A 19,768-nucleotide genomic window follows, 5' to 3' on the forward strand; every position below is an offset into this window, starting at 1 on the left:
ATTTTTGTGAACCGCCCAGAGAGCTTCGGCTGTTGAGTAATATAGAAATAAATAAATAAATAAATAAATAAATAAATAAATAAGATATTTGAAAACATATTTATAAAAATAATTACATAGCTGGCAGCAGTGGTAAAGGGGCAGAACCAGCATATGACACCCCACCCCAGAGTACTTATTTGACATATCCTGCCTCAGCCTCTTCTTCCCCCACCCCTTTTTTCCTTTAGCTCCATCTTTTCTTCTTATCATTCATATCTTAGATGGTGATAAAAAATAAGGGACAAATTGTATGAAATAAAAAAGATCACGGGCAGGAGACTGAAGGACAGTTCCTTCACCAAATAAGTTCTGTGCTCTTTCCCATTGCTGTGGAACAAGTTTTAGCAACATGGAGTTTTTAGATATTGGAGACTTTAGATTTCACTCTTGCGATGCAAATTTAGTTGCAGAAACAAATTGCGGAGTGTAACACAGATAACTTTTGAATAATTTGGGACATTGTGGCACATCTCAGAGACATGGATATAATTAATCATTTGAGCTTGAATTCCAGTGGAATGTACTATGTTAGATTACTGATTCAGCTTTGATAAATCATAAGAGACGGGAACATAGCTCAGTGATAGAGATCAGTGGTAGTGCTTTGCATTCAGAAAGGTCCCGATTCAAAACCTGGCAAGCAGTTAAAAGGATCAAGTTGAAGGTGGTGGGAAAGACCTATGCTGGAGACCTTGGAGATCTGACAGTCAAATAGACAATACTGAGTTCCTTGGTAGATGGGAGTTTTCTATCTTGCTTTAGTTTTAAAACCTTCTATCTCCAGGATGAAAGAGCAAAGGGCATTGTAATTCCCAAGAAGTGATTAGCACAGCATAAAACATATTATCTAGAGTCAGCAAGGCAGTTTAAAATGGAGAAGTCCACAAATAAAATAACGCCTGTAGTCTAACACCAACCCCATGAAGAAATGAGGATGTCAGCTTTCTTGTTCAGATCAGCAGTTATAGACTTCAATAGGTATTGAAGTAAGACTTCCCCAAACATGAATCTGACAGCCTAACTTAGATAAAGTCTCCATTAGCAATACTAGGTGGCAGATTATATCTGTCTACCAGCAGCTGAGTTATTAGTGGTTATTAGTGTATCATGTATTAAGAATAATTTAAAGTACAAACAAGAATTTTGAAAGGAGGCAAGGTAGATACTGGAAAGATTAGTATTTAGTATGAGGCAAATGTTTCATTACATGCAATAGTTTCAGTTACCCTTAGATTCAGCTGTGACAAGCTGGTGGTGGATATGGTAAAGAAAGTAATAGCAAGGTACGCTATCCAGTGCTAACTTGCTATGTAGATATAATATTACAGACCATTCTACTAGATCTCACAGAAAATCTACACATGCAGCAGGATCAAATGGTGCCATTTTTCCTGAAACATAGCTTTCAAACTACAGATCGAGAAAACACTATCACACATTTGCCTTCCCTGCATGTAGAAAACGTAACACGTCAGAGAGAAAGATTATAGACTAGCCTTTTCCCCTACATGCCAGTTTTTGTTTTAATGCACACTGAGCTTTTTGAGTGTGGAAGAAGTATTTAAATATTATCTTCCTCCTACAATTTCATGTGGTACACTCTAGGAAAAACGAGATCACATCATTTCTGCTGAGTATATTGAGGTAGTCCCAATGCCTATATAAATATTTGTGGCTCAAGTGAAAATATGTTTTTATTCTTATTACTGATGATTGCCACTCTGACCCTTCTTCGGTAACATTATTGTTCTTTTACATGCATATAATTTCCTGAGACACTTGTCTGTATACTTGAACTTATTTGGTGTACACAGAGTCATAGAATGGCTCCTTATAACCTGCTAACCTTATGACTTTGAGGCAAACTGTCCCACTGTAAACCAATATTTCATCACCCAACTATCTGTGGTTGATTTGGTCAAGTACTGTAAATTTGGTAAAGTGAGGGAAACTGAGATCTGAATTAAAGCTGAAGCACATTAAAGCTGAAGCACATGTTTTAGAAAGTCTGGGTTACAGCGAATGCATGTGGAGGAAGACATTCATATGCATTGTTAGTGGGTATGGATTGTCATTTTTTAAAATTTATTTTATTTCTTATTAAATTTATTAATCGCCCATCTGGCTGGTCACCCAGCCACTCTGGGCGATGTACAGCGTACAATAAAACAGTTTAAAACAATAAAATTCTACAGTAAAAACATTTTCTAAAATACCCTAACCCACCCCAAATGCCTGCCTGAACAACCACATTCTTAATGCACGACGGAATCTCATTAAAGAGGGGGCATGGCAGAGTTCCCTAGGGAGGGAGTTCCACAGAGTGGGGGCCACCACAGAAAAGGCCCTCTCCCTCGTCCCCACCAGTCTAGCTGTCCTGGCTGATGGGACAGAGAGAAGGCCATCCGAGGCTGATCTTGTTAAGCGGCCTGTCTGGTGTTGTTGGAGGCGTTCCTTAAGATAGGCTGGGCCAGAACCATGTAGGGTTTTAAAGGTCAAAACCAACACCTTGAATTTGGCCTGGAAAACAACTGGTAACCAGTGCAACTCCTTCAGCACTGGAGTGATGTGATCTCGCCAGCGGCTGCCTTTAATCAGGCGAGCCGCCGCATTCTGTACCAGCTGCAGCTTCCGAACCGTCTTCAAGGGTAACCCCACATAGAGCGCATTACAGTAGTCTAAACGAGAGGAGACCAGGGCATATACTACCGATGGGAGCAGATGGTCGGGAAGGAAGGGGCGCAGCCGCCGTATCAGATGGAGTTGTTACAGCGCTGTCCGGCTCACAGCCAACACCTGAGCCTCCATAGACAGCTGGGAGTCCAAAATGACCCCCCAGGCTGCGGACCTGGTCTTTCAAGGGTAGCCGTACCCCCATCTTCTATCTTTTGTATGTTTGAGGTCCACCTTTTGCTTGGGGAGCTACCACTAATGCTTGCTTACAGAATTCTTCCTGTGTTAATTTTAAAAATTACATATTGCAGCTTAAAAAGGGAGAACTTGTTCAACTGACAGAACATTTAGGTAGCACGGCAAGTACTTGATGTGAGAGAACGACAAGGTTGTGATCCTGCACCACTAGACAAAGAGAGCAGGGTCAGAGAACTTTCTCCCAGGGTTCTAGTATCATCTCCCCTCTTCTATCATGCAGAGCAACTATCCAGGACACAGTGCAATGCAGCAGGCTACCAGCCATTTAAATACAAGCTCCTACCTCCTCTCATGTTTCAGCCTGCTTTTGCCCAGGTCCTTTGTGTGCACCCACTCCTTCTCCTTAGAGTAGTCTATTATGTGATGTGTTCTGGAGAAACAACAGGCTGCTGGTTATGTAAAGGGAAGTGCAGGAGGGACCTTGGCTTCCAGGTGACTGGCTGCCTTCATCACAGCAGCATACCCTCAGGCATAGAGGGCATCTGGGATGGGAAGGAAGGCTATACTAGAGTTGTGGCAGGAGCTGCTTGGAACTCTGGTCTCCACATGTGCAGGATGCAGTATAGTCGCCCAAGTAAGTTACCAAAAGGAACTTATTAAGTATTCATGCAATTAGGCAATAAGCATGAATAAAGAATAGCACAATGCACTTGGCCTATCTTGCTTATTGTTATTTTTCCTCCCTATATGGTTTACATTTTAGGTGGGAGGAATGTTTGACACAGTGCAGAGAAGTACACAGTGGACCACAGACTGGGCACTTTTGCTCCTTCAGATAATAACATCTGGAACAGTTGATATGCAAACCAATAAGTATGTCTACATTGTTATGTATAATAGCCTTTAACTTGTTAAATAGCAACATGTTAGTATATGCAAGGCTAAAGATGCCAGTGAATTTTGCACAAATGGGTGCAAGTGGGTTTTTGCTATAACTTTAATTTCTGACATATTCATTTCAGTTGAAATTTCCCAGAATTTTGACTTAGTGATCCTCCTTGGGTCAAGGACAAACTTACTGGGGGCTTCCTCAAACACAGCCAAAGAAACAAATGTGGGTTGCCTGGTGGTGGCTTAGTTTTGTCCTCAGTTGGATCAAGGAAAATCAAAGGTAAAAAGCCATGCTGGCCTGCAGGCTTGATAACCCATGAAAAGTACCACCATGAAGCAAAATTGCAGGTGGGGTAGGGTTGATACTTTACCACCATCTCATTTGACAGACTCCCACAAACCAGGTTATCAAACTGGGTATCTTGCATCTGCAGTAGCAGTTGCCTCTGCTTTCCCCTGGAGGCCTGCCTCATTCTTTGAGATGCTATGGTCATGGATTGTATGATATTCCAAAGAGAATTTTAAACATTCGAATAACTGGAAGAACCAATATTGGTCTTGAGAGTTTAACTCAATGCTTATTTTTTTTTTTTGGCCCTCTTAGTGAATTATTCACAACTGTACTTGACATGCTCAGTGTGCTGATTAATGGAACTTTAGCTTCTGATCTATCAAATGCATCCCAAATGGGATCTGAAGAGAACAAAAGAGCATACATGAATTTGGTGAAAAAGCTCAAAGTAAGTTTCCCATCTAATTTCTGAAATCTGTTTTTGTTAAATGATGTTCCAAAACTTCTTTCTGATGCCTTCCGTTTGTAAAGCAGGTGTAATTGAGGGATTTGTGCAATAATAAGACAGAATTTTTAAAAATAGGACATAAAGTGTACTGACCTGATTAAGAAATTGGGAACATGCCCCCATGAGAGATGGGAGGAGGTGGGATTGCATGAGTCTGTAACTCACTATCATCTTTTAACTTTGGTTAGGGCATCAGCACTGTTGTATCTACATTGGGCCAAAGGGTCTAGAATAGTGAATAGATATATGTCTCACATCCCAAACTTAAACAAGTTAGACTTTTTTGTTCCAGGAAGGTTGGAGATGAGGAGTAGCTTACAAAGCACGTTTAAGGGTGTGCTGAAAGTCTTGAATGAAATTAGTAGAAGTACAAGGAAATGATTCATCTGAAACTTTTCTGGTCTAGAATTGTGAAATGCTTTTTTTATTTTTACATTTGTACTTCTTTTTTTCCTTGTAGAAAGAACTAGGAGATAAGTGTTCAGAAAGTATTGACAAAGTTCGTCAGCTTCTACCCTTGCCTAAACAGATGTGTGACATTATTGCTTGTGAGCCTATGGGATCACTAATTGATACAAAGGGAAACAAAATTGCTGGATTTGACTCCATAGATAAGAAACAGGCAAGAATAAACACTTAACTTTTAAGACATTGCTTATGTACCAACTTTCTCATGCATATGACAGTCAAAAGATTACATAGTAGCCCTTTAATCAGTTCAATGCATATATTTCCATAAAGCACAAGATCATGGCAGGTAACACTTTATTCTGTCAATTGTTAGAGGCATTCCCCAGTTACTTAAGACTTGTTCCCAACGTACTGCAACTGTAGTTAGAGCAGCGCAATCTTTAGTGGCAATTGCTTCTACCCTTTAGTACCAGATATGTTGCCTGCCCCTGGCATATGTCTAAGGGTGCATTGGTGTCCGTGGGTACCACATAGGCAACTTTATACCATATGAATGTTTTCTTAGCGCATAAGAAACTATTATTGTTCCTTAAGTATTTATATTAGATTCTGATATCTAGAAGTTCCATCATGTTGTGCAAACCAAAGAAACAATAATCTGCTCTTTCTAGAAAATCAAAGTGAATTAATAATGAGGCTTCTATTAATAAAACTGCAAAAATATTCATAATAATAGCAATGCTTAACATTTGTGTAGAGCTTGCAAGTTTTCTTGAAATGTAAGAAGGGACATCAGACGTTTATGATTTAAGGTGGAGACTGACTCAAAACAATATTTGGGGAATTCAGGGAGAATGTATGAGCTTTATTTCTGAAGAATATGCTGCATGGCATTAATTTTTGGGCTTTCCTATATAACATATTAGAACAACCATATCTTTTACTTAGTTTTTAAATCTGGACAGTGTTGGTGCAGAGGTGTTAGGATTTAGGTTTTAACATCAGAAACTGGAGATCAGGGAACACATTTTGGAATGCAATAAATTGTAGATACTTTCTGAAATTTGTTGGAAACGAAATATACATATCTTTTTTTTTCAATCAGCTCTAATGCAACCACTACTAGTGTTTTGTATATAGATTGGTAATTGGATTTTGCAGTTTAGCACTGAAATATTTATTTGCTTTGTTTTTGCATCATAACAGTTTCCAGAGGGTTAATTTTGGTAGTTTCTTGCAGAAAAAACAACAAAAGAGTATTGTAAAAGACTAGCAGATTTATTGAGGCATATGTTTTTATTGATTAGAACCCACTTCATCAAATGTATGGTTTATCCTCAAAGTGCAGCTCTTTCTCACTGAAACTGAGTGAATATATACACACACACACACACATGCACACAACCAGTGGGGCTAAATGCTCATGAAATGCAAGAAAAACAGTCTGTGACAATTCCATGTGAAGCTTAAAGGTTATCACCCAATGCTGCTGTTCATCACAAACTGTACCTCTTGTGTTCCATGAACATTTAGCTTCACTGTTTACAGATATGTTTTCCTCTATACCTGTCTGTCTGTTTACATCTGCCAACTGTGGATAACACTTCATGCTTCTGGTGTTATGCCACGAGTGCTTATGCCACAATAAATCTTTAAGGTGCAATCCTATGCATGTTTAGACAGAAAATAGTCCTACAACTCCCAGCATTCCCCAGCTAGCATTTTGTAGGACTTTTTCTGTCTAAACTTGCATAGGATTGCGCCCTAAGGTGCAAAGATTATTTGTTGTTTTATTCTGTGACCTATTCCACCCGGTCTTTATATATACTTCCATCTATTTCACATCTGAAATATCACAGAACCAATACATGAAATCTTATATTACTGATACCTCCGTCTGACTTTTCTATGCATCACTGTTTTAATAGTTGATATTCGGTTCATATTATTCTATATGCTGCAATTGTATTGTAGGCCACTTGAAGTTTATATAAAGGATAAAAATATGACAAATAAAAATGTCACTTTAAATGTTGAAACAGGGGCTTCAGGTCTCAACTAAACAGAAAGTATCCCCATGGGATTTATTTGAGGGTAACAAGAATCCTGCTCCACTCTCCTGGGCTTGGTTTGGAACTGTCCGCATTGATAGGAAAGTTATAAAATATGAGGAGCAACAACACCTCCTCCTTTATCACACACATCCTAAACCCAAGCCACGAAGTTACTACCTCGAACCTTTACCTCTTCCTCCTGAAGAGGAGGAGGAGGAAGAAGAACCCACTAGCCCTGCATCTCAGGAACCAGAAAGAAAGTCAGCAGAGCTGTCAGATCAGGGAAAACCTTCAACAGATGAAGAAAAGAAGGGAAAAGGCAGGAAAAGAAAGACAAAATCAACTTCCAGAACTGATGTAAGTCATTAAAATGTATGGCATGAAATGGAGAAAACCTGATTGTATTTCAGATTTGAAAATTTCCTTCTGTAGCTACGCAGAGGATTCTTATAAAAATACCCATCAAATGCAATATTAAATTGAAAGTTTGAAGCACCCAATAGGTCAGATCAATTAATGAGAATGTGATGTTCTTGTATAATACTGGAAATCATGTATGATTCTCCCCCTCCCTGCCCCAATGTATATGCTGCCTTTCTGCTATGGAGCTTGTAGTAGTGTACGTCAGGTTCCCAGGCTACCTTTGTATCAGACACAGACCCGACCCTGGCCTGCTTAGTTTCATCAAAGTGGCTTCATTGTATGTTTTCAAACAATGGCCTGCAACCAAACATATGGGTTGCTTTATTTCTAGATAACTGTCCTGGAAGAGATGATGGTATTTCATTTGGTAGGAAGTATATGTTGAAAATAATATCCTACTATGTCAGGAGCAGGCTCTTCTATTCCTTCTAGAACCAGATGTATGCTTGACATGAGAGAAACCATGGCATTGTTTTGTTGCATAGTTCCATCTTGAATAGTTTCCGGAGCCAATACATACAGATTGAGAGCCATTGTTCCTTCCTTGCCTACCTTCATAGTCCCTTCAGGACTCACAGTGGTAGAGGTAATCCTTGGTCAGCCCAGTTGACTTGGTACAGTGGTTTGCAGTTCTTTCTCTCATTTTTGTAGAAGTGTGGGGAGCTAGTGTCAGTGATGCACCCGTCATTCCTAACACCTTCAAGCAGGATAATAAAAACACTGATTTTTCTGCAAAGGCACCAATAGGTTCCATTCCCCAACTCGTCCCCATAACTATGCCTATGGTTCTCATGGCTATACTTGTACTTAAAGCCCCATAAAGAAGTTAATTAAATCAATGTGCTAATATTCCAATGGGTTTTTATCCTTGTTCTCAAGAATGTATCAACATGTGTATTAATGGTCAGTGATGAACATTCAGATGTCCATTCCTTCCATTGCTTAGTTCAGCCTTTCCCAACCTGGTGCCCTCCAGATGTTTTGAAGTATGGCTCTCACCTTCCCCATTGGCCTTGCTGGCTGGAGCTGATGGGAGATTACTATTATTATTACTATTACTATTACTATTTTTATTTATTACATTTTTATACTACCCCATAGCTGAAGCTCTCTGGGCAGTTTACAAAGATTAAAAACCATTAAAGATACAGTATACAAAGTTTAAAAACATAAAAACACAACAAGCAGACAATACACACAGACAAACATATTTCTAAAACCAACTTCAAGCAATCAACCATAAAACAAATCCAGGACCAGATTAAATTTGTCATATGCTGCCAAATCCCCTGTAAAAGAGAAAGGTCTTAGCCTGGCACCAAAAAGATAGCAATATTGGTGCCAGGCGGGCCTCATCGGGCAGATTGTTCCTTCAGCTGGGGGCCACCACCGAGAAGGCCCTCTCCCTTGTTGCCGCCTTCTGAGCCTCCCTCGGATGAGGCATCTGGAGGAGGGCCTTAGATGTTGAATGTAGTGTACAGGTTGGTTTATGTCAGGAGAGTAGTTGTAGTCCAAAACATTGGGAGAGCACCATGTTGGAGAAGGCTGGCTTAGTTCAATGAGGATTGGAAAAACATTGACCTTAGGAGGTGGTCAGTAAAGCCTGCTGAGTTTCTCTGAGCATTTTGAACTCATTGAACATTGGATAATCAGAGGGTTAGCCTTCAGTGACCACAAGATAAGAACACCCACATAAGGGGCAGCCATAATCTTAGGAGATTTTCCAGGCTGTATTCCATCTGACTGACATTTTCTGCCACAACATGTGGTAATAGCTGGTAACTTATCTTTCTGCTCTGGTGAATCTTGCAATCCTTCTGACCTTTCTTCTTACAAAATCTGTCCAGAAACATCCCTCCAAACTTTTAAAATTAATTTATCCTAATGCTTACAGCGTATGAAATTTTCCCTAATGTGCACATTTTTGTGAACATTTTTGGATTAGAGAACTGCATCACAAAATTCGAAAACTGAATAATTGCTCTCCAGTTTGCATATTAATTTGGGAAGTACAAATTATGTTGGGTCATATTAAAATGCAAACTAAGTGGATTTCTCTCCCATTCCTAGTTACAGATTCATTTTAAGTTGGCCATATAACAGGGCTTTGATAGCATTAAGAATGGGCATGACCTGACAGGCAAAGAAAAATGTTATAGAATGAAGCATTATGAGACAGCCAAGAAAAGAAGTCATCATTACCTTATCTTTGCAGAGTCTGTGACTGTATCTATTTTATGTAGGAAACCACAATAGGAATGGTCGTAAATTCTTTAATAATTCAGTAGGAAAATTGGCATTATTTATGAGTTAGTAGGGTATGAATGTCAGTAACATTTAACTTTTCATATGTTGCTCAAGGATTACCCCCAGAACAACATATATAGAGTGCCTCCCAATTATTCACCAGTTTCTTCTCAAATGATGCAACATCCTCAGTCTGCATTGTGGGGCTATAATGTTATGGGACAACCCCAGCAGACTAGCTTCTTTGTCCAGAACCAGCACCTTCCACCAGGTATGTCTGAGCTTTATAAGGAATACAAGAAATTTGCTCTGTCATAGAGAAGCAATATGTTTTTATTTCCTTTAAACTTGTGTGTTTCTGCAGAAGGCAGTAATACATCATGCATATAATATACAATAATGGGAATATAGTTGTTTGATACATCTTTCCAGAGTCTTATGGTTAAAACTTGCTGAAATTCAGATTGTTTTACTTTGCTGTTTAAAATTGCTCCACTTCCATTAGGAGCAAGTTTTAAATGACCTGGCAGGATAATGTGTCTGTAAGCATTTGGTTGCTATAATATTAGTAGGGGAAACCCCTTTTTCCTTTCTGTGCCTTTCAGATAACATCGGTAGATATAAAAAGATTTCCACATACTCTAGAGGGCAGCAAAGCAAGATCTTAGATTTTAAAGGATAGCTGGTCTTGCACTCTGGGAAGATACATAAGGCAATTTTTACATTCATTGTGGATATATAACACATTTATTTGGATTTCAAACCAAAGAAACTCATATTTCTTCCAAAATTATGTGGGAAAAATCATTGACTATAAAAATCAGAATTCTAATATTGAGAAATATGATTCCCCATTCTATTCTGAATAATCAAGTGGTTCAAAATGACATTTACTGTCCTTGGGCAGATTATCAAAAGCAAAGTTTAAATAATATGTTAAGATTAATTTATATGTTTATGTCCTGCCTTTCCACCCTAAAGGATATCAGATATGGCTAACAATACTTAACAATTTAAAAAATATATGCCATGATGAAGCTTTGGGCATTTGTTTATTAAAAATACTAATATAAATTAAAATATTCTCTTTAGCCACTTGGACAAAGTTGAGAAGTCACCCAACCAGTGGTATCACATCTTGACTGAGCTCTTATCGTTATATATGCACTCTGTTCATTCATGGACTCAAAAACAGGAATGGCCAGCACTGAGGTTAAATTGCATAGATTGGATTTTCCCATCTCACCAAGAACCCGAAGAACCTGAGGCCGCAACTCTTCTGTGCTGTGCACATTTGTGCCACTCTAAGGTGCAATCCTATGCATATTTAGCTAGAAACAGTCCTACAATTCCAGCATGCCCCAGTCAGCAATACTGGATGTAGTTGTAGGACTTCTCTCTCTCTCTAAACATGCATAGGATTGCACCCTAATGGGTGTCTGGTATTTCTAGGGCTCAGTCTACAGGCCCTAGGTATGGGGAGGTGGCCTGTGCTACATGGATATTGCCAGATTTTGTGGTAGACTATAGACAACTATTACCCACCTGACACAGCTATAGCATTTGGGTCTATTCAGTGCTCAGCCTCATTGGACTCTCTTTTTAACTTGACCATTATTTAGGAATATTCTTCTTGCTGTATACTGATTTGCTGAACCTTACGCATGTCAGTTGCTTTACGTGAAGGAATAGCTTTCTTGCTGTATATTGACATTGATGATAATCTAGCACAGGGGTGAAGAACCAGCCCCCTGAGGTCCCAATCCAGCCCACCAAGGTTCCCCAGAATGCCATGCTGCCTTCCCCCAGTCCTACTCCCTTTCCCCCAGCAGATGGTCATTCAGTGGTTTCCTGGCTTTTTTTTTTTTTTGCAGCTTTCCCCCATTCTAAAAGGCTGAAAAACTTCACCTAAGGCTTAGTTGCTGACAGTAAGAGTTTTAAGCTAAAATAAGCCAATGTTTTGTCCCTGCCCCCTTTTGCCTCTAGCTCCACCCACTACCAGCATGTGGTCCCTGAAAGCTTCTCCAAAATGGAATTTGGACCTTGGGCTGAAAGAGGTTCTGCACCCCTGATCTAGTATTTCCTTCAGCAGTCTGAGAAAGTATTTAATGTATTGTATTCATAGGTGGCTCCAGATTGGATCCTACGGGCTCCTTTGTCCCAAGCAACACAAAACAAGTGCTGTCCAACATGCTGCAGAGGCGCTCCGGCACCATGATGCAGCCACCACCTATTCATGCAATTACCTCGCAGCAGCAGCTGCTCCAGATGAAGCTGCTCCAGCAGCAGCAGCAGCAGCAGCAGCGGCTTCTAAGGCAGCAAGCCCAGGCAAGGCCTCTCCAACAGCTTTGTCTTACATTTTGCAAGTGCACGGATTTAATTTGGCTTCTACTCATTTAGGATGACAAGGCACAGAAAACAGCGGCAGAGCCCAAATTAGGTTTGGTCTACATATGCGGCACCAGGGTCGGCCCAAGATATTTCTCTTCCTGAGACAGATGACAATGTGGTCCCACCCCCCCAGTTCTACATACAGAAGCTGACTGGACTGGCAGCTGAATCTCCAACACTGGCAAGGGGACAGTATCTTCTACTGTACCTGAGAGCAGTAGGCTAGCTTAGTGCTAGCCATATCAGCAGGAAAATCCCCTAGGGCCCTCAGGAATCTATCAGGTTCCATTATTCTCTGGGATTGGGCTATTCTAATAGGTCCCCCACCCTTGCAGAGGGGGAAAGAAGCCAGAAGTCTAAATCTTAATAGAGCATGATCTGACTAAGCACCCCCCTTCCAAATGGCTTCACTCTGGCTACCAAAAGGCTGACAGAATCTAAACCTTGAAATGCTTCTGAAAGATGTCCAGGCTCAGACTTTGAGTCTCCAGTCTTAACAGCCTCTGGGAACATCTTTCAGCTTGTGCTCAGCACATTTCATTTCCTTGTGGGGGTTTGAATGCTATTGTGACCTGCCATTTCTTTTAATGGATTTTGGAATCCCCCTCGCCCCCCACACATGCTGACAAAACCTACAGCTTCCCATATGGATATTTGCCCTGTGGGGCAGATAACATCTCTGGGGAAGTGATTTGGATCAGGAAAATGGCAAAGGAAGTATATGATTCCTGTCTGTCAAGTCAATCCCTAGAGCACCTGGACAAGAGAGTGAGAGCAAGGAGTAGAACTTTTGGCACAATAATCTTTAATATCCAATCACCTTGATCAACAGAGACTCACACACAACAGGGACAAGGTGCATGTAAGAATGTCCACATACTGACCAAATAGATGGCTTAGAGAGGAGGCACTGGAAGGTACAGTATGTTCTTTACAAGGGATTCACATTCCTAAACCTTGAAAATACTACTGTAAGCTGTATTTGCTTAGTTAGCTGTTTTTATTTATTTCTATACTTTTCGTCAGACCTTGGGTCTTGATTTGTGTTTCATTTATTAGGTCACAAACATTAATAAGTCCCCTTCTTTTTTTAATGACTTATCAAATCTTGCCGGCTGGGCTCTGTCTTGTAATCTTTTATTGTTCAGAAAAGTTTGTGCATTAAGTATATTAATTGAAGTTAATGTAGTTTCCTGCCCTCTATGTCATTCTCCCCATGAGATTAAGCATTGGCTAATTTTGTAAAAAACAACAACACATACCCCTTTTTTTTTTAATGAATGTGGATACTCTGAAGTTAAGGGGGGGGGGGAATTTTGCCAGTAAGTTCAGTAGACAGTGGAATGAGACATTGTTCATGTAAACAAGGAGAACATTTCTGATTGCCCTTTTGTTTTAAGAACCTACTTGTCCATAAATCTGGGAACAACCATAGCCCCCTGTTTCCCTGCAGAATCACTTGACAAACAGATAATTTATTTCAAGGTTTTATTCAGTGTGGACACACTGGTGGCATGGGCTTATAGGGGTGGAGACTGGGAGGGATAAACTGGTTTGTCCTCAAGTGTTGCCACATGCCTGGCTGCCAGGCACGCATGGATGGTGCAGACGGTGAAGGTGCAACACGATAAGACTGAGTGTCATGTGCATTCTGTGGCTTGATGCTTTCCAAGCAAAGCAGGAATCGGTGGTGTTTGTGCCTAGGTGGGAGAGTGGATGTGCTGCTTGTTGTAAGGACAGGTGGTGTATGCAGGATGAGTGCAAAAGCAGTAGAAGCACTGGTGGGTCTCCAATGGCGTGGTAGAATGTGAGTCTTAAAACATGAGCTGCAGCAGATAGTCTTTTCCTAAAAATAAAAGCTGAGTACACTCACTCTTAGTTCACAAGTCTGTTGAGGAGGCCATTGACTTGTACTTAGTGTTCAGTACAGGCAATACCCTAGGTTCCTTTTAAGGATGTGTCTACATTTGCTACTGCTGCCTCTTGGCCATAGCTCTGAAGAAGATGAAAGTTACTTTTAACCAATGTCCTCCTTGTGGGCTTCCCATAGGCATGCGGTTGGCTAGTGTGGGAATAAAATGCTGAACTAAGACAAGATAGGTCTTTGGTCTAAGCCAGCATGGCTCTTCTTATGTTCTTATGAACCTTAAAAAGCAGGGGTTGGCAGGCAGAACAAGGCTCTTCTGTTCTTCCCTCCTGTCCAACATGATTGAATCATGCTAGCATCAGGAAACCTACTACCTTCAGCTCAGCATTGCACCTATGGTGCACCTGAATATCTCTTGTGGTGGTGGTGAAGAATTATATGGGAAATATCAGGTATGGAAGCATCCCAATAACTGGGTAGAAAGCAGAAAGGGTCAGAGGAACTACCTGCTTGAAGAAATATTGTTTAGGGATGTAACTCCTAAATGTATTGTTTTCCTGTGTGCTTTTTGGTTTTAATTTTTGTGAACCTCCAAGAGAGCTTTGGCTATTGGGCGGTATAGAAATAAATAAATAAACAAACTCTGATTTGAATGTGGCTTAGTGGTTAAGATGCTGAACTGCAGACTGGAAGGTCGGCAGGACAGCAGTTCAAGACCCAAGTGCCGCGTGATGGAGTGAGCTCCCGTCTTCAGTCCCAGCTCCTGCCAACCTAGCAGTTTGAAAGCAAGAAATTGCAAGTAGATAAATAGGTACCGCCTTGGCGGGAAAGGTAACAGTGTTCCGTGCACCTTGGTGTTCAGTCATGCCGGCCACATGACCACGGAAGCGTCTTCGGACAGCGCTGGCTCTTCGGCTTAGAAACGGGGATGAGCACCGCACCCTAGAGTCGGACACGACTGGTTGGGGACACCTTTACCTTTTTACCTTTTTACAGCTTACACTATTGCATACCTAACTCTTAACTCTCCAAGACATGCCAGTGTTGTTCTTCTACCAAAAAGAAATGCAAACATCACAATTTCCACTGCAAAATCTGGACTGCCTGAACTATTTAAACATGTGTCCCCAGACTTGTAAGCTTTCAACTTACAATAAGTGGAGTTCATTTATGTTTGTGAACTGTTTTTACTAGGGTCCAACAATTGATCAGGCTGCTATTTTTACTCAACAAGTTCGGCCTTCTCAGCTTCCACAGTATCCAGGGATACAGCAGGCACAGGTACAGAGTTCCTCTTAAAGATCGGTCCGTCTGGGATTGGGAAAGGTGATGGTAGAGGTTGAGATAAGGTCTAGTCTGTGCCTTACACTGAGATGTAGTTTAAAGGTTTAAGAGGGGATTTAAAATGGGCAGTATCTTTGTAAAAGTTTCATTTTTTTCTGTACTGCACAATCTTTCCGAGTTTTGTGCTGAAAAAAGTGTAATTGACATGAAATCTACAAACTTGTATATGGCTGACACTTGAGCCTAACAAAAAGTATACAATTAAAACATGGAGATTTGGGGCATATTGTCACTATTTCAAATAACAGTATGGCTGAAAATTATAGAGCATCCCTTTTGTCATCTTCGATGCTTTAATATTACTTTTTTAAAACAGGGCTAATGATAATATTTCCTTAAAAGCATAGAAATTAAAACAACATGTCTTGGACTATTTTCCGAACAGACCATTCCTCATGGCTATACAATGTATGGCACTCAGATGTCATTGCAGTCACAGCAGCCTGGGGGTATAGTCCTTTCACCTACCTACAGCCCCAGAGCATATCAAGCAGCTCATTCAAATCCAGCTCTAATGGAAAGGTTAAGACAGATGCAACAGCAGCCAAGTGGGTACATTCATCAGCAAGCAGCTGCCTATCTTCAGCCTTTAACAGGCAATCAGCGGTAAGATGTTAGCTACTCTTATAGTTCAGACACTTTGCTATTTTGATTTTATGTACCCTTTCAAACAGGGACTGGCCTGCGAACTCATATTACGCCAGTACGTTTCCAGCTGCACTGGCTGCCAGTCCATTTCCGGGCCCGATTCAAAGTGCTGGTGTTAACATTCAAAGCCCTTAACGGCTTGGGGCCAGGTTACCTGAAGGATCGCCTCCTCCCATATGTGCCTGCCCGGACCTTAAGATCATCATCAGCGGCCCTTCTCCGTGAGCCCCTGCCAAAGGAAGTGAGGCGGGTGGCTACTAGGAGGAGGGCTTTTTCTGCTGTGGCACCACGGCTCTGGAATGAGCTCCCTAGTGAGGTTCGCCTGGCGCCTACATTGTATTCCTTTCGGCGCCAGGTGAAGACCTTTTTATTTTCCCAGGCATTTTAGCATTTTAGCTTTCTAAATTTTTATCTTTGCTGTTTTAAATCTGTATTTTAAACTCTTGCACTGCTGCTAGGTTTTATTGTGGTTGTATTGTTATATTGTGGTTTTAATGTTCTATATATTTTAAATTGTTTTATTGTGTGTGGTTTGGTTTTAATTTTTGTGAACCTCCCAGAGAGCTTCGGCTATTGGGCGGTATATAAATAAATAAATAAATAAATAAATAAATAAATAGTGAAAGAATTATAAAGCATGGGTTTCTCAGAAATGCTGACCTCCATGGGACTACAACCAGGTTCTTGGGATCTAAAGGAAGGAAGTATTAGCACATGACCAATCTGGATGGCCAAACAAGCTATCACTTTCTATGCTGGAACTGTCAATCTCCCAGTTCCCAGTTGGCTCTGAATAACATATAGCCATAATTGTGTTGTCAATAGGTATTGCGGCACTGATTGTCCCTTCCCTATTGTTACTGTTTGTAACACGTTGTCTAGCTCCTTATTCTCAATGAGACTTCAGCTTTCTTGCTCAAACAGCAAGGAATAAGGGCAATGCTGAATGTTCTTGAAATCTCCACATAACACAAATATTCATCAGTTCCAGCCCAAAATTTGTACTTCTAAGGCACAATTTACTAAAAAATACTGTTGTGAAATTTGTTAATTGAATTATCCCTTAGAATCCATTTGGTTTGTTTAAAGAGAGATATGTTTGTGCCCTTTGTAAACAAAATTTCCAAAATGTCTGACTCCACAGAGCATCTTTACGAAATTGTAATAACTATTAAAAGCCTGTGTATAAACTTTCCTTGAAAGCATCCCTGAACTAGCGGGGCCAGATGTGGGAGCAGCTTTGGCTATCTTTATGCCACAGATGTTTCATTTCTGTGTTGATGAAAATAGTCTTGTTTCTTAGGCAAGTATCAAAATGCCAAGACTAAGCCAATGAATTAATAGCGAACGATGATGGCATAATTCACAGCATTATTGCAATAGGGAAAACATAGATAGTGTTGAATATTCTTCCTATCTTTATTTATCCAAAGATCGTCAAATGTTTAAAGTTGTTGGTATTATTCAAGAACTGAAACATCCTATGGTTTTATATGTTAGTCCATTGGACTACTTTGAAAAATACATCATAGCCGTATTTACCATACTTATTGTAGCAGTTCTAGAAGAACTTATCATAGCTGGAAGCTTGACGCTGATCTACACACACAAAGCTTGCAATCTCTTCCGTTTTGTAATTCCATCCAGACATCGGCTCCCAACAAATAAAGCATCTGTGGAATCCTTTTACAAAACACTAAAATACTGCCAATTTTGGGGTGGGTAAGGGACAGTATGAGGGGGACAACATCCAGCCCCCATTCCCTCTCCCACGGAGCCAATAGGCACAGTTTCCATTTTTACAAAGGAGTCCATGTGCACAACCTCAGCTGTTGCACTAGGAATGGAGAACTTCATGTGCAGGACTTGTTTGTGCACAGTTCCTTATCCAGTCAAGGATATGCATGCGGAAGCCTTAGTACAGCTCCTGAGGGCACAATCCTATCAAGATAGGCGGCCGCCTCCAAACTAGGAGGCAACCGCCTATCCAAAGCAGGGCAGGAGAAGCACAGAGGGAATCGTCCCCTCCGCACTCCTCCTGCCCTGCTTTTCCTGCTACACAGCTGATTGCGGCTGTTGAGCCACAGGAGCACGGAGCGGGGGAGGAGGCTGCTATACAATACATTGGATGTGTTGCACAGGCAGCTACGATCTCCCCGCCCTGGAACACCCCCAGCCACGCCCCTTTCTGGCCCCTCTGCAGTCCTCTTGCAAGCACGGAGGACGGGGCTGTTCTGTGCTGCCTCCGAGCAACAATGGCTCATCTGAGTTTCATTTCCTAATTGCTACTTGCATACATATATGGAATAAATATTAGTTATCCTAGGCAGTTGCAACAGCTTAGAATAGCATGTATAACATTGAAAGTAACACCCCAGTGTGCTTGTCATTTTTTTCTGCATTAGCTCCACCTTAATGCATGTCTACAGGGAAATATGCTCAAATGCATTATAAGTTAATCACAATGTCTTGGAGAAGATGTAACACCTCTTGAGACAACAATATAAACTAGAGATAGAAACATCATTTTTAGTTGAGTATAACTTCACTATTGCAGATTGCATGTAGCCCTCATATGCTGCTTCTGTCAAAATTCCTTGATATTAATAGGAGTTTTATACAACAACAGCTCTATAATAAATAAGAGCAGAATTTAAAGGGCTGAAAATTTTGGGCAATTCTTATTTATTTAGGGCACAATCCAATGGGGATAGTCGGCTGCCTCCAAACTCGGAGGCAACAGACTATCCAATGCAGGGCGGGTGGAGCGCAGAGAGGATCTTCTCCTCTGCACTCCGGCAGCCCTGCATTAGTGGCTAGATGGCCTATTTCGGCTGTCTAGCCAGGGCAGGTCGGAGCGCTGTGGGGGGGAGGCCAGACGGCACATAGGAAGCTTCGTAATGGTGCTTCTGCCATCTCCTCTCCACCCTGGGAATGCCTCCTTTTCCCCTGCTCCACACTGCTCTTACAAGCTTGGAGCCGGGAATGAACCGCATCTCTTACGAGGCAGTGGGGGCAGGGAGGTTGTTTTCAGGGGACCAACCTTGGAGCACTGGCTCTGAGGTCAGTTCCCATAAACTGAAAAATCCTATAACTGTCTAGCTGCTGCCCAGCAGCCATAGGGTTGTGACCTTATTTGATTTATACCCCACCTTTCCACCAAAATAATGGCACTCAAGTTGGTTAACAATAATAAAACCAAGATTAAAATAAAAACTTACTTAAAAACAAATAGATTAAAGTATACTTACATACTTTAGCTCAGAAGATAAGCTTTACTTTGAATTTGTTCATTTTACCCATCTTTATTATTTTCTACAATGTTCACTCATATTTTATTCAGTTGCTGACATCCTACTAATACTGTAATATGCAAGTCTAGAAAGTTGAACTTACAGATCCTCTTTTTGTTTTCACAGTTATAAATTACATTTATTTAATTCTTTCCCCTCAGACTGAGTCACCAGCCTTTTCAGCAGAATCCCTTAGTTGGAGGAACACTCGATGCTATACCAGCCATAGCTTCCCACCCAAACCTTAACTCAGTTCAGATTCCTCAGGAACAGATGAGACAGAGACAACAACACATTCGACAACAGAGACTCCTTCAGGTTTGGGGATTGTTTAATTTTGATGGATTGTGCGTGTGCGCGCGCATGTGCATGTATGTACAAGGGCCCTTGGGCAAGACCTCCTTCAGTGTCACATTCCTTCGTCCTCCCCCTTCGTAGTCAACACACTCCAAGAAACAAAGCTTCAGGCTACACTACTTTATTAAT

General features: G+C 40.9%; 1 protein-coding gene across 1 annotated transcript in view; it reads left to right on the forward strand.

Annotated features, from left to right (window-relative positions):
• MED12L (mediator complex subunit 12L) overlaps positions 1 to 19,768 on the forward strand; it is a 262,912-nt gene that overhangs the window by 227,402 nt on the left and 15,742 nt on the right. The window contains exons 33-41 of the mRNA XM_084847292.1: positions 3,677 to 3,786; positions 4,409 to 4,544; positions 5,065 to 5,226; positions 7,058 to 7,426; positions 9,854 to 10,010; positions 11,865 to 12,067; positions 15,192 to 15,278; positions 15,727 to 15,947; positions 19,444 to 19,600. Of these exons, the coding sequence (XP_084703418.1) occupies positions 3,677 to 3,786; positions 4,409 to 4,544; positions 5,065 to 5,226; positions 7,058 to 7,426; positions 9,854 to 10,010; positions 11,865 to 12,067; positions 15,192 to 15,278; positions 15,727 to 15,947; positions 19,444 to 19,600 (1,602 nt within the window). The remainder of the gene's footprint in view (positions 1 to 3,676; positions 3,787 to 4,408; positions 4,545 to 5,064; positions 5,227 to 7,057; positions 7,427 to 9,853; positions 10,011 to 11,864; positions 12,068 to 15,191; positions 15,279 to 15,726; positions 15,948 to 19,443; positions 19,601 to 19,768) is intronic.

The sequence above is a fragment of the Heloderma suspectum genome, chromosome 3, assembly GCF_057233095.1.
Source record: "Heloderma suspectum isolate Gila_16-S chromosome 3, 16-S_ref, whole genome shotgun sequence".
Classification (NCBI taxonomy): Eukaryota; Metazoa; Chordata; class Lepidosauria; order Squamata; family Helodermatidae; genus Heloderma; species Heloderma suspectum.